At 39.4% G+C, this 13,680-nt stretch overlaps 1 protein-coding gene across 1 annotated transcript; it reads right to left on the bottom strand.

The window, feature by feature from the left end:
* Position 1: 1 nt before the first annotated feature.
* Positions 2-12,925, bottom strand: PRIMPOL (primase and DNA directed polymerase). Its single transcript, XM_056855067.1, has 13 exons — positions 12,916-12,925; positions 11,060-11,244; positions 9,609-9,700; positions 8,494-8,635; positions 7,584-7,731; positions 6,349-6,630; positions 4,977-5,139; positions 4,353-4,450; positions 3,712-3,798; positions 3,510-3,618; positions 2,018-2,100; positions 1,891-1,937; positions 2-307 (listed from the first exon to the last, which is right to left on the bottom strand). The coding sequence occupies exons 1-13, from the start codon at positions 12,923-12,925 to the stop codon at positions 2-4; spliced, it is 1,752 nt and encodes a 583-aa protein (XP_056711045.1).
* Between the last annotated feature and the right edge of the window lie 755 nt (positions 12,926-13,680).

Here is a 13,680-nt window from a genome sequence, read left to right as displayed (position 1 = left end):
CTTACACCAGAACTTTATCAACTTCATGTTTTTTTAAAGCATCTAGTAGGAGCTCATCTGGTATTTCATCAACAGCCCAGTTCCTCTGAGGATGCAAATCAGTAACAGCTTCAACTAGTTCCACATCTTCTGAAGCTTCCAAAAAACATATGTCATCAAGCTCATCATCCCACTCAACATTTGAACTTCTCTTGTTTTGTGCCATGTTTTCGTGTTTTGCTGTTAATGACACGCCTGTAGAATTACACATGTTTGCTTTTTCTTCTATGTTCCCATTTCCATCCATTATATATACAAAGTCTTCATCCTTAAAAGGAATATTTCAACTTGAAAACAGCTTGTTGCTAGAATGAGATTTTCTAAAAGTACTAATATTAGGTTCTGATATATTTGTTTTCTATATAACAACCCATTCCTCCTTATAGTAACTGTTTCCCATATGAAATGTCCAACTTGCAGTCCTGTAGAATAATATATTCTCTGACTGGCTTCCATAAACTACAAACTCCTGCCTCTGTAACATGAACAGTACTCCATGCATCAAGTAGCTGGCAGCCTGCCCATCACAGTATATAATGGATGCTACCAAATCCCTGCTTTTAAATAAGGAATAGCTAAGCTTCAGGGGAAATACCTGCCTTTGAACTTAGTAGATCAACTGCTTCTATGTAAGGGCCTAAACAAACAAGGTCAGCTCACTCATTCGTCCTAATCATAATACATGTATTTCTTAATATAACATGAATATATATAACGTCAAGTGATGACTTGGCATGTGAGAATGAGCCATCAGAGAACTCATCATCCAGTGCGGACAAACACAATACTTCTTAGAGCAAAGAGTACAGATTGGTTGAATCATCCAGAAAGTATACTTACAAGGGAGGGACCACCAAGGGACAACATTCTGGAAGGTAGGAGGAAAGAAAACTTGCTCCCTCTGCCTACAGAACTGTTAGGCTGTATGCTGGCCTAACCCACCAAGTCCTTATTCACATATTATGCACACAGTTTTAACTCTTGTGTTGTTTTAATACTTAAAAGAACGGTAGTCACCTCTAAGAATATAAACTGTTAGGATACTGCTCCATGTCATAAAGCAATTCATACCAGGAGCTGATCAGCTGACCCAGATGTAAACTGCTTTATAGTAGCTTAATTTTAGCATGCAATGATTGGGGCCCCCATGTATAACTAGCACAGCCATGCAAACTGCAATTTAAAAGATGATTCAACTTTCTTAAAAGCTGCAGTCATTAAATAAGCAAAGACATTTTAGATCAAATCAGTCTTGGAAAAGTGACCTTAAAAATCCCATTCAAAATACAGAGTTCAATAACTTGTTATACTTAAAGTGATAGTTTAATCTAGTGATAATTTATAACATTAAAAAAGCACATTTAGTGATTGACTCTATACAACTCAGGTCAGCTACTATTAATTAAATCACTGCAGATCATTAACATCACAGATTCTAAACTAGTTCACTATGAAATGTCAGCTACAGGATCAGTCGGAATACCAAGATTGGTCTGAGCACTGCCCATTTTAGCAAAAGGTAACATTTTAGATGAACTGTCATTCATCTTCTCCCCTACTCGCATTATTCGTAATTTATGTCCCAATTTTCAGTTCCAGAGACATTCATTCAAATGTTAATATGTATATGCTAAGTAGCTGAACTTGTGAAAGATTATAGCAAGACCAATGTAGTATCAAATGCTGTGTTAAGGAAAGGCTAACTTTATGGTAAAAGGGAGCCCAGAAACAGTAAAAAAAGACTTAAAAAAAAAAGAATTTCCCCTTCTTTCTACTCATTTTTCACAGATACCAGTTAATACAGATTTATTTACAGTATGTTTTAAAATTTGTTAAATGAGAAAAACATACCTCTTTGAAAAGGAACGGGAGGCATACGTTAGATGGTAATTGAAAACCTATTACAAATGCAAGAGAATTCATATTACTTGTATTATAAAATAAATAAATATATTGTAGGTTCTACAGAAGTACTCACATTCTGACTTGAAGTTCTGTGCTCTGCAAGAAGGGTCATGACATTTTTGATACCAAATTTCCCTTCTCAGATCTACTATAATCCTGGAAATACAGGTGAAAATGTTAGATTCAGTTTGTGGTAGAAGTCCTCAGGAGCGGTCATATGACTGCAAATAATGTGGGAGATAAAAAATGAAGCCAAGGCCAATGGAGCAAAATAAGGTAAAAATCTACTTTATTACTCAGTTAAAATTCCCAAAATTGCTCCTTGCAAATAATGTGGTACATAGAAGGCAATCCACGTTTGTCACTAATAGTACTTAACTACATTTTTACCTAAATATTTTCCTTCAGTACAGGTATATTTTATTTTTTTGCAGATATTGCAGTTTTTTTACAGTCAGCAGGCAAGTCCCTCCATCAGCAAAAAGGTTACAGCTTGCTGAAGGTTTAGATGATAGTTACCATTTTTTAGCAATAAAGTATTTTTTAATTGAGGTATGTACTTTTTTTAGACAAAGTGCTATTGCGCAATTAATAGACAACAGTATATTGTAAACATAACTTTTATATGCACCAGGAAACCAAAAAAGTCAGGTGACTTGCTTTATTGTGATATTAGCTTTATTGCGGTGGTCTGGAATGGAACCCGCAATATCTCCGAGGTATGCCTGTATAAAACAAAAAAACTGAAAATGCGCAGACTGATTGTACATAAAAGAGTACTGTAGGATAGAAAAAAGAAATAGCCCAGGGGCATAAACAGAGTGTTCTTGAGATATATGAGCATTAACAGAGAATCTGTATCTCAGTCCTGATGCTTCTCTTCTCCCTACAATTGCCAAACAAGTGCTTAATGCCATCAGCAAACCCAGCTCCCTCTTGCAAGGAATCAAATCTTCCTTGGATGTGTTGGAGAAGGGTAGGGGATGGGGTTAATTAACTAGAACATAGTTTAGGTATACAAGTTTCGAAGATTTTAGTACATTTGTGGCCATTCCTTTGTGACTCATTTTTAAAAATAAATGCACAAAAGCATATTATTAGTTTGATAACTGTACTTGGGAAGCTCATGTCATTACGTTACAATGTTGAACAGAGAATAATGATACCCAAAATTTTATTTTCTGATATGCAATATATATTAAGCCCAGGCTAACCTGATCTCATCAGATCTTGGAAGCTAAGCAGGGTCAACCTTGGCAAATATTTGGGATGGGAGACCTCCAAGGAATACCAGGGTCATGACACGGAAACAGGCAATGGCAAACCACCTATGAATATCTCTTGCCTTGAAAACCCCAGCAGGGGTTGCCATATGTGAGATGTGACTTGACAGCTCTGTCTGTCTGTCTCATATCCTACTGAATCTATGTAAAACACAATTCTAATGAATGTTTCATGGTTCATTTCTTAAAGCCATTCTTCCAAAGTGGTATTTTTATATATTTTTTCTCAACCAGTAAATTATTAATAAAATATTTCAAAGGATAATATGGAAGGGTACATACATTATATTGTTGCTTTTGTGAGCTCTGCCAATATTTCTACACCAGCGATACTTAGAGATGTCATACACAAGAAGCTCTTCAAGAGAAAAATAATTCCATCGTCGTATCCCTGGAAAAAGAAACACTTCATTTTCCAAGCAACTATACATGACCTTTAAAAAGCACCTCTTTCTGTTGTACACACACAATAAATATTTCTTACCTCCTTGAACATTATCTTTACTGACTAAAGAGACAATGAAGTTATCAATTTCTGGATAGGGCGAACTCTGGTATCCTCCAATGGGGACTATAAAAGAGGGGTGCAAAGATTACTAACAGAAAAATATACAGGAATATTATTCAAAGTCCCAGTCAGGTCCTCTTTGCTTTATATAATACAAACTATGTTTAAAGTTATGGGAGCTTGTCCGAGCTCATTCTGTTGTAATCAGTGTCAGACAAGTCATAATCATGCTGCACAAGCCAAATTGTGGTACACAAGCAATTTCTTTGTAAGTTGGTCCATTCGTCTCACAAGAACGTTGAAATCTCGAGTCTGTTGTGAAAAGGGAGGAAATCTTTTGCTCTTTATCACCACTTATCACCAACAAGTAACCTTATAAAATCACAATTATCTTCTTCTCATGTGCAACACAGTCTTTACATAAGTTGCTTGTTGAAGCCTGTTTTGTTACTTTACAAAATGATAAGTTTGATAGAAGAGGTACCTCAGCAAGCATATCTTTGTTTCACAATCCACTCACTTATATTAAAATCTACATCCAAATGCTGAAAATTTCAAGACCAGAAAGTTATTTTTTAAACTGAAATTTGTGTTTAACATGAATTTAATGTGGTTACCTGAGCTGCTACTAGAAATGCTGCCATCTAAACAAACAGACTCTTCTTTTGCCTTTTCTGGCTTGTCATAGGACAGAATTTTTAAACAACTTGAAAACCTGACCAAAAAGAACAAGAAGAAACACAATGAGAAATAGGGATTTGCTGGATACACACTTCTTTCCCCAACCACTGTGCTCTGGTAATGGGTTGTTTTTATGTGTGGCTATAGTGTGGGAAGAAAATATGACACATTTATTTGACTTGCAAAGTTTACTCTTAGTGCTTTGAGAAGCACAGCATCACTTAAAAAAAAGGAAATTCTTATTCTAACAAGCACCAGCACAGACCCATATTAATGTTCGTGGAGGAAAAGAGGGGCAGGGCAACAGGTGATTTTTCCTCCTCTGACCCTGCCTGTCCATTACCAAGCCATACTCCCCTTCCATGAAGTCAGACCCCATGCATTAACAGGCTCAGTGTGTATGCAGATTTGCCCCAAATCCTTTCGGGTTTTGAATAGAGAAGAACTGGCATACATTTGATAATTCATTGCTGTTTCAAGTGACACAATGAACACAGTAATAACGTAAATGAATTTTAGGGAAATAATTTAGAATTCCAGTAGAGAAACATAATTGTTACCTCACATTACAGACCAAAGAGGAAAAGAAATATTGCTCTTCAATAGAAGTATTCTTTACAGATTTAGGAACAAACTTGTTATCTTTAGCGATGTCTAAAATGGCACAGTTTCCTGCTTTTGATGATCTGTACAGCCGGAAGTTTCTGTTCTTTGTATAAACACCTATAGAAAAAAATTACTGGTTAAACTTACAGTGGGGCTGCTGTTGTTTTTTAAATAGAGTCGGTGATAATCCAGTCCAATTTAAAGTCAAGTATGCTTAAGGCTGGTGATATCAATCAGCACCGGCAGAACTATAGTTTTCTTAAATCCCTTTCAATATGGATTTAATATAAATTATACATATGATAAAAATTAATAAAGCAGTATTTTATGAATTTATTACAGAATTTGTATGCTGCCTATCCAGAACCACTGGAGGTGGCTCACAACTAAAACAATAAAAACAAAACAAGCCAATAAAATGAGTTAGTAAGAAATATGCCAGGCAATAAAAATGTGCCAGGGCATAAAAGAAACAAAAAACAAACAGGGCAGTCTATGATGTTGATAAAACAGTCCTCAAGCTTGGAGAAGACCACAGATCAGATATAAAGATAAAACACTGGGTAAAGGCCCGTGGCGCAGAGTGGTAAGCTGCAGTACTGCAGTCCAACCTCTGCTCACGACCTGAGTTCAATCCCAAGGGAAGTTGGTTTCAGATAGCCGGCTCAAGGTTGACTCAGCCTTCCATCCTTCCGAGGTCAGTAAAATGAGTACCAAGCTTGCTGGGGGTAAAGGGAAGATTACTGGGGAAGGCACTGGCAAACCACCCCGTAAACAAAGTTTGCCTAGTAAACATTGGGATGTGACGTCACCCCATAGGTCAGGAATGACCCAGTGCTTGCACAGGGGACCTTTACCTTTTAAAGGTCTGGTGCCTAATGGACAATAAGGTAGGTGCCTGGTAAACGGGGCAACAACAGGAAGAGCTCTCCAAAGGCAAGGTACCACCACTGAAAATGCCCTGCCTCCCATCCCTGAAGGCAGGGGCGCGTTTAAGCACATTATCTATATCCAAAATCCTCTTTCACATGAGATGCTTGAGGAAAAGCTTTTTTCCCTTTTGTATACTTAAAATATTTATATTCCACCTTATTGCCATGGCTTAAAGGCAGGCCCAAACAGCTTGCAGTATAAAAAATTTTGAGGCCGAAACCATATCCAGCTAAGAAACAAAGAGAGCAGATTTACTCAGAAGTAAATCCATGTTCTTAATTGGGGATTGTTTCCAGGAAAGTGACCAGCCCCCTTAAGCCAACAGTTCCTACTTATATTTGAAAATAGTATTAACACAAATTTCTGAGTGCACGAATAATTTTAAATATTTACCAAGATCCACAAATAGTTGCTTTCCTCCATGTTTACAATTCACTATCAGAAAGGAAAGATCTGGACTTTCCGACCATTGAGATGTCTCTTTCTCCTGTGTTCTGTGTGAATTCAGCTGCCAGCTTTGAGAAGTGTCCTTGGTTACCGTCTGGTTTTCAAGACAACTAGGCAAATAAGCAGTAGCTTCGTAACTCTGAGAAATAGCAGCGACCACCTGTTTCTCTGGATCTTTATTCTTAGTTAAAAGAATAGCAGGTTGCAAAATTGTTCTTAAAAAGTTACCTTAAAATAACAAAAATTGAGAACCACTTAAAAAAACTATTTCGGATCTCATCAGAAGTGATTCTGCCTGATGAGAAGTAATAAATCTAGTTGTTTCAAAACTAAACCAATGTACATATAGTATAGCCAACAAGGTGACCATGAGGAACAGAAGGTTAAAGCCTCTTACATATTTAAATTGTGCAAAACTGGAATGACTGGTGTTCCCAATTTCCCCTTATTTAGTGCTGCCTCAGCATGCCTTAAAACCATGTTTCACCCAAACTCTTCCCCTCCCAAATATTACATGCGCTCTGTATTATAAGATTTCACCCTCTCAAGGTACTCAATCACACTTTTGTACATAGCTGTTCCAGCTAATATGATCATGGATATTTTAATATTTATTTACTTCATTTGAACCCTACTTTTCTACCCAATGGGGACCAAAAGTGGCTTACAACATTCCCCCCTTCTCCACTTTACCCTCACAACAACCCTGTGAAGTAGGTTGGGCTGACAGTCAGTGACTTGCCTAAGGTCACCCAGCAAGCTTCCATGGCAGAACGGAGATTCGAACCAAATCACTGTTCCACATACATAATGTATATGCTAACCTTCCTACATGTAGTGGTGCATAAAATCTGGAGTCTCCTCTTATTGGGTTATTTGAAAACTGGAGCCCAGTCACCCTATTCGTTTAATTCAAGCAGGAAACTTGTGGGTGGGGATCCTACCTTCACGGGTTAATCTGTTAGCTTGGTAGGCTATCAGAATAGTCAGACTTTGGGTTATCTATGTCAATGATATCCACCTCCCCATGGAGCCTTCCTGCTGGCCAAGAGTACCCTGATTCATCTTAGATACAGAGAAAAGGAGGTTTTACAGAGGGGCAGTTGTCTTACAGTATATACAGTAACATATTTATAGGGATCACATCTGTTTTGAATGCCTTTGAAATAAGTGCTACTTACCTATATCGATATTATTTTTAAAAGCAGCGTTGTGGAGCTGAAATATTAAGTGGCAACTAAACTTTTCTTCAGTGCTAGAGTCTAAATTCAAAACATCTTCAGCTGTACATTTCACTCCATACTGTTGTTCTAATTTTTTACTAATGAACTGAAAGATAGAAAGTAGCATTTATTTTGACAACTTTGCCCTTATTTTCTTTGGGGCAGATGTATTTTTGTATATACAAGAACTGCAGAGACTGTCAAAAGAATAAAGATAGGGAGTGCTATTACGTATAGACTGGCAAATCACAGTTCTGGTTTGGTTTGCAGGACAAGTTCAAATTATGGTAGTCACATAACAGGATGGGAAAGAGGGAAGCACAGTGCATGATGGGACAGAGGAGGATAAGCATGCAGGTCCAAGGCTCATTCACATTGTGCCAAGCTATGGAGTGACATGGTCTGAATCAAGCCACACTTTCAGTCAGGCTTGTGATACTGTGGCCTCACAAGGCATCTGCATCTGCATATACACCACCCCTAATCTGGCTTGTCAGTGAGAGGCAGTTCCCCCCAGTCATATTCAACTTTCATGTTCTCTGCTAAACTATGTAATCAAGCTAGAAAATTAAATATCACAATGTGATAAGATTGATCATATATCAGAACTTGGATGCAAATTTCTAATATGAAAGTCTCACCTTTGCTCAAATTATAGGGGTTTATAGGTGTAATACTGCTTACCAAGCACATAGAATGGGAAAGTTATGTTGAGTTCTGCCTAGTAACCTAAAACATCCCTGAGGTGACTGAAACTTCCAAAGAGATTCGATACTCTCCTTTGTCATCTTATTCACTGTCGTAGTTAGAATTTTTTCCACTAATGTTTAACTTAAATCTACCTTCCTAATTTTTCTTATCATATTACCTCTATTAAAGTTGCAACCATCTGCTGCCCATCAGCTCCTGGATTCGTTGATATGTAAAATTCCAAATCAAAGTAAAGTTTGCAAACAGCACTTTCTGGAATAACTTCATAGCAGTGCATGAGACTCGTTTCATAATGTTTGCTAGATTAAACAAAAATAATTATAATCTATATTTGTGGAAATTACAAGCATTGCTGAACAAAAATAAATACCCAGGTTTCTCTTTAATAAAACTGCAATAAAAGCTAAGACTTGCAGCACCAGCCCAAAAGTACTGAAGATGGGCCATTCAAACCATTCTACCAGCACAATGTCCTAAGAAATAAAGGTTCTGTAATGTTACGTTAGGAGCCCCGTGGCACAGAGTGGTAAGCTGCAGTACTACAGTCCAAGCTCTGCTCCTGACCTAAGTTTGATCCCAACAGAAGTTGGTTTCAGGTAGCCAGCTCAAGGTTGACTCAGCCTTTCATCCTTTCGAGGTCGGTAAAATGAGTACCCAGCTTGCTGGGGGTAAAGGGAAGATGACTGGGTTAGGCACTGGCAAACCACCCCGTAAACAAAGTCTGCCTAGGAAACGTTGGGATGTGACGTCACCCCATGGGTCAGGAATGACCCTGTGCTTGCACAGGAGACCTTTAGCTTTTTTAATGTTATGTCTGTGGCAGGCACTGAACCAGCAAAATATTGGGACTGAAGCCAAAAATCTGGAAGGAGTATATGCATGCACATTTTCCTGAAACTTTCCATCTCAAAAAGTACCCACACAACAGAATCCTCCAACTATTATTTAAATTCTTCCATTATCAGAAAACTTTTGATAATTTGACGCAATAGCTTTTAAAGAGGATTGGAGGTGGGAGGAAGAACAGGGGAAATGGAATGCAACTATTGCTGCATCTCTTGCACCAGACCCTAAACTGCTGGAGTTTTAAAAGCTCACAGGAAATTGATGTTCTGACTGCCAGACTGAACTTTAGTCTATTTTTTAAACTTGAATTACAAAAAGCTGTCCTTATTGATCACCTTGGACCAAACTAACTTACTTGAAAGTGAAATCTAATGGACAATTTGTTTTAGTGTTCCACTGAACTGGTTTTAGTTTTCGGATACTTACTTGTAATAAAACCAAAGTTCTGGGTATGTTGTCACAAGATAAAACCTCTGCTTGTTTTCAGCATTCTTTTCCAACGCAAATACATGAACATCCTTTTAAATAATAATGATGAAAAATTAGTTCTCCTTTTTTCATACAACTAAATAAGATACCCAAAAGAGAGTTAGTAGTTAGGTTCCTTTGCTATACTTGGCTTTCAATGCATCCTCCTATACGCAAAAGACAACACAAACAGGAAGGCTAAGCATGACTGAAGGTTGATGAACTAGCCATCCCACATGTGGAAAGGTTTGTGGGGTGGAAAGTTATACATAAAGAAGTACTGAAACATACAATCCTTCAACTGCAGTTTAAAGTAGAACAATCCTAATGATATTTCTTTATGTTTGAGTTTGTCATTAGTTACTGTTCTCTCAAACACAGCCAAATTTCAAAGTAAACACTAAATTAAAAATTATGCTGCTAACAAAATATTCGCTAGATGCTGTCATTGACCTAAGCTAGCAATTTCCTTATAAAGTAGGTTTTCTTAACAGAGAAACACCATAATAGACATGATGTTTTGGAGTGGGATGTATGGCTGCACTGATTCTTTAGAACTCCCTGCCTTTGGAAGTAGAAGAGCTGGTTTTTATACCCCACATTTCTCTACCAAAAGGAGTCTCACAGTGGCTTACGATCACCTCCCCCCCACACACACACACCTTGTGATGTAGGTGAGGCTGAGAAAGTTATGAGAGAACTGTGACTAGCTCAAGGTCACCCAGCAGGCTGCATGAGGAGTGGGGAATCAAACCCAGTTCTCCAGATTAGAGTATGCCACTCTTAACCACTACACCATGCTGGCTCAAGGTGTGGAAGCCCACCTTAGAACACATTCACCAAATAATTAATGTGTGACTATTTTGAGCACCTGAGCTTGCTCCGCTGCTTTTTTCATATTACTGCGCCAACTGAGTTATAATATATTTCTATTCTTTCTTTTTTTAACTTTTTGAATTGTTTTTATTTGATTTTGTTGGGTAAAATTTTGCATAATCTGAGTAGAACTGAATTTCTTAAATACATTGTAATAACTAACGAAGGTCTATATTATCAAAGCACTACAACGGAAAGCCTGAACTCTCCCTAGAACTAAAATGACTAAACTGAGGATATCGTACTTTGCTCATATTATAAAAAGACAAGAGTCACTGGAAAAGACAACAATGCTAGGAAAAGAGAAAGAGTCAACACGAAATGGATTGATTCTACAAAGAAAGCCACGGCTCTCAGTCTGCAAAACCCTAGCAAGGCCGTTAACGATAGGACATTTTGGAGGACATTAATTCATAGGGTCACCATAGGTCGGAATCAACTTGATGGCACTTAACACACACAACACAATGGAAAGTTAAACTTATAAAATCCCTTACTGACAAAGTTTTTTCACTAATGATTTACTGTCATACCTCTTTACAATTCTTGGCAAAGTTAAATGCTTGGATTTGGCGATGAAACAGCTTCCAAATAGAGGATGGTTGCCAAGGTTTGGACAACTGCGGTCTGTAACGTGAGCAGAGTGGCTTTTGTTGATACTGATACGCTAGCTCTTCAATGTCTCTCATTCTTTCTTCCCACTTTCTCTTTGTTTGTCCTAAAGCAATCAACGCATCAACACTTTGAGCTATCCAGAAAACTACCCAAATCAATAGGATTTGGTATTTCGTCCAATTTCCATTTATAAATAACAAATACAGTAGGGCTCATGAAAATTCACAGACAGGTGTTGCAGGATGTACCCCAGGGACAGAAAAAGGAATTGATTCTCTTCTTGACTCTAAAGAGGCAGATAAAGTTTGTGAGTGTTTGTTGGCTTGCTGTAATCCAGTGGTTCTCAACCTTTTTCGAGTCGCGACCCCCTTTTACAATTGCCAAGTAACCTGTGACCCTCGTCACATTTGCATAAATTTGCATAAATGACATTTTCAATAGGATAAAGAAACACATTTGTTTTTTTGGCAGTCCAGGGTATTCATATATATAATTATTTTTAAGTTTAAAGTTTAAAACAAACAAGCAAACAGTACTACCACCTGTTGCGCAGCGGCTGTGACTGTGTGGCGCGGCAACCTTTCCTGGCCCGGAGGAAAGAGTGCCTCTGAGCATGCACTGCGTTCCTTGTCCTCCCCTCTCTCCCCAAAAACTCTTCCAAGCAGGCCGGGGCTCTCGCGAGGAAACCCCCTCTCTTGTGACTGGGACACTGCTTGTGCACAGAACTGCAGTTATCCCTCAAAGCTGAGCTCCGTTTAATCACCTCACGAGAGCGAAGGGCCAGGAAAGAGCCGAGGGCCGCTTATCCTGCTCGGACTTTTCGTGCCTTTTTCTCCCCTCCACCAGTCACCGCTCCTTCTGCGCCTCACCGAACCTGTGTGCTCGAGGGGGAAATCCCGAACTGCGCATGCACCTCGACTCTCTCCCCCTTGGCCTTGCCAGAGCGGAACTGATGACTCTGGGCAGAGTGGAACTGATGACTCAGGGCAGAAAAGCGAAGCCACACTACAGACATGCGCACTTGGATTCCAGGCTGAAGCTCCCACCCCACCCGAGCGTGGCTAAAACTAAAAACAACGTGGCTGTAGCGGCCTCAAGGGGGACCGCCCTCTTCTCCTCTGACACCTGAACTGGCTGAGCCAGGGGAGCTTCCTCGGCCTCCCACACATCCTGCCGCATCATCCACCCGGCGCAGGTGCGACCGCGCCCAGGGCTGGCCCTCCCGCCTCTCAGCTGGGCAGCGGGGCTACAGCTGGTGTGTGGTGGCATGCCGCCGCGTCTCTGCAGCCCGGCTCCTTCTGGCTGTCGGTTGGCCAGTTCCTAACCTCTCTGCTTGGGGTCTTCCCTGCCCTCGCGGATGGATCAGGGTTACAGGGCGTCTGGGTTAGTCCTGGACAGCCCGGGATGGGGGCTGTCCCAGGACAGTGGCGGCGACCCCCCAGAAAACACTTCGTGACCCCCTTGGGGGTCCCGACCCCCAGGTTGAGAACCACTGCTCTAATCGGTTAAAGCCATAGGCAAATTTTAGCATTGGGACAGAGTGAACAAGAAGGTGAAGAACCAAGCAGGTGATGCTGAAGGTGGACAGAGAGAAGCAGGAACTGCCGCTGAGCATGGTGGAAGGGTACAGGATTCCCACTCCTCAATGAGTTTCACGTGTCTGCCACCTGTACACACATTTTTTCATGACAATCTGTATCCACTGGGATTTGTTTCTAATACTACTTAATCAGTAACTGTAAGTTTGCTGTAAACATCTGAAAAGTGAACTTACTGGTGCTCATGAAAGGCACTTGAGAGAGAAGTAATCACTAACATTCAGTCGTTAGACACCTCATTAGATACAGCAAATATGGAGAGGAAAAAATCTGTAACAAAAAGTATAGAACACTGTATTAATTCAACATAGACAACTTTTAATTGAATTTTTATCCAGAGAAATTCACTACTTTAATATACCATTTTAGTTAATGATAGCACCTCAAGATGAAGTAACAAATGAAGTAACAAAATAACACTGTGTTTCCCATCCTGCGGGCTCAAACCCAAAAGTGGGTCAAAAAGCTTGTGAAAGTGGAACCCAGGCTTTTTGCAGTTTTAGTAATTTGTTCATGTTGGGGTTTTTTTAAGTGGACCACCACACCAAAAAGGTTAGAAACCAAAGAAACGACAAATAAAACGCTTGATATTTGTACTGGCCAAACTTTTGCTTTTATTTTTCCTCTTTAATAGGTATTTTTTTATTTTTATCAGCTATTAATATTCTTCATGAAGAACAAGTGCTCTATCTTGTAGAACGTTACAAATATTGGCAGAAAAATGGGGACACGTGGCTTAATTGGTTTAATAGGGGCGCTATTTAAATCAAGGAGAGCACATCTTGGTCACCAGGATAGCAAGTTAATGTCCCACATTTTATTCTTTGAAGTTATATTGGTTTTGCTTTGTTTCAGCAAGGGTAGGCAACCCCAGAAACATGTGCTAACAACAACCCACCAGACTATTTTGCTTGGCACCCGGGGCCAGGTCTCTGCCCAAG

This window comes from Euleptes europaea, chromosome 9, assembly GCF_029931775.1.
Source record: "Euleptes europaea isolate rEulEur1 chromosome 9, rEulEur1.hap1, whole genome shotgun sequence".
Lineage (NCBI taxonomy): Eukaryota > Metazoa > Chordata > Lepidosauria > Squamata > Sphaerodactylidae > Euleptes > Euleptes europaea.
Note: the sequence above shows the minus strand (reverse complement) of the source record. Positions and strands in the feature narration are given on the sequence as shown.

Bases quoted from the DNA above. Each gene is read 5' to 3' on its own strand.
- PRIMPOL (XM_056855067.1), bottom strand. The intron at 6,631-7,583 runs GTAAGTAGCACT...TGTTATTTTAAG, and splicing joins TAAAAATAATATCGATATAG to GTAACTTTTTAAGAACAATT. The intron at 4,451-4,976 runs GTAACAATTATG...CTTTTTGGTCAG, and splicing joins TCTTTGGTCTGTAATGTGAG to GTTTTCAAGTTGTTTAAAAA.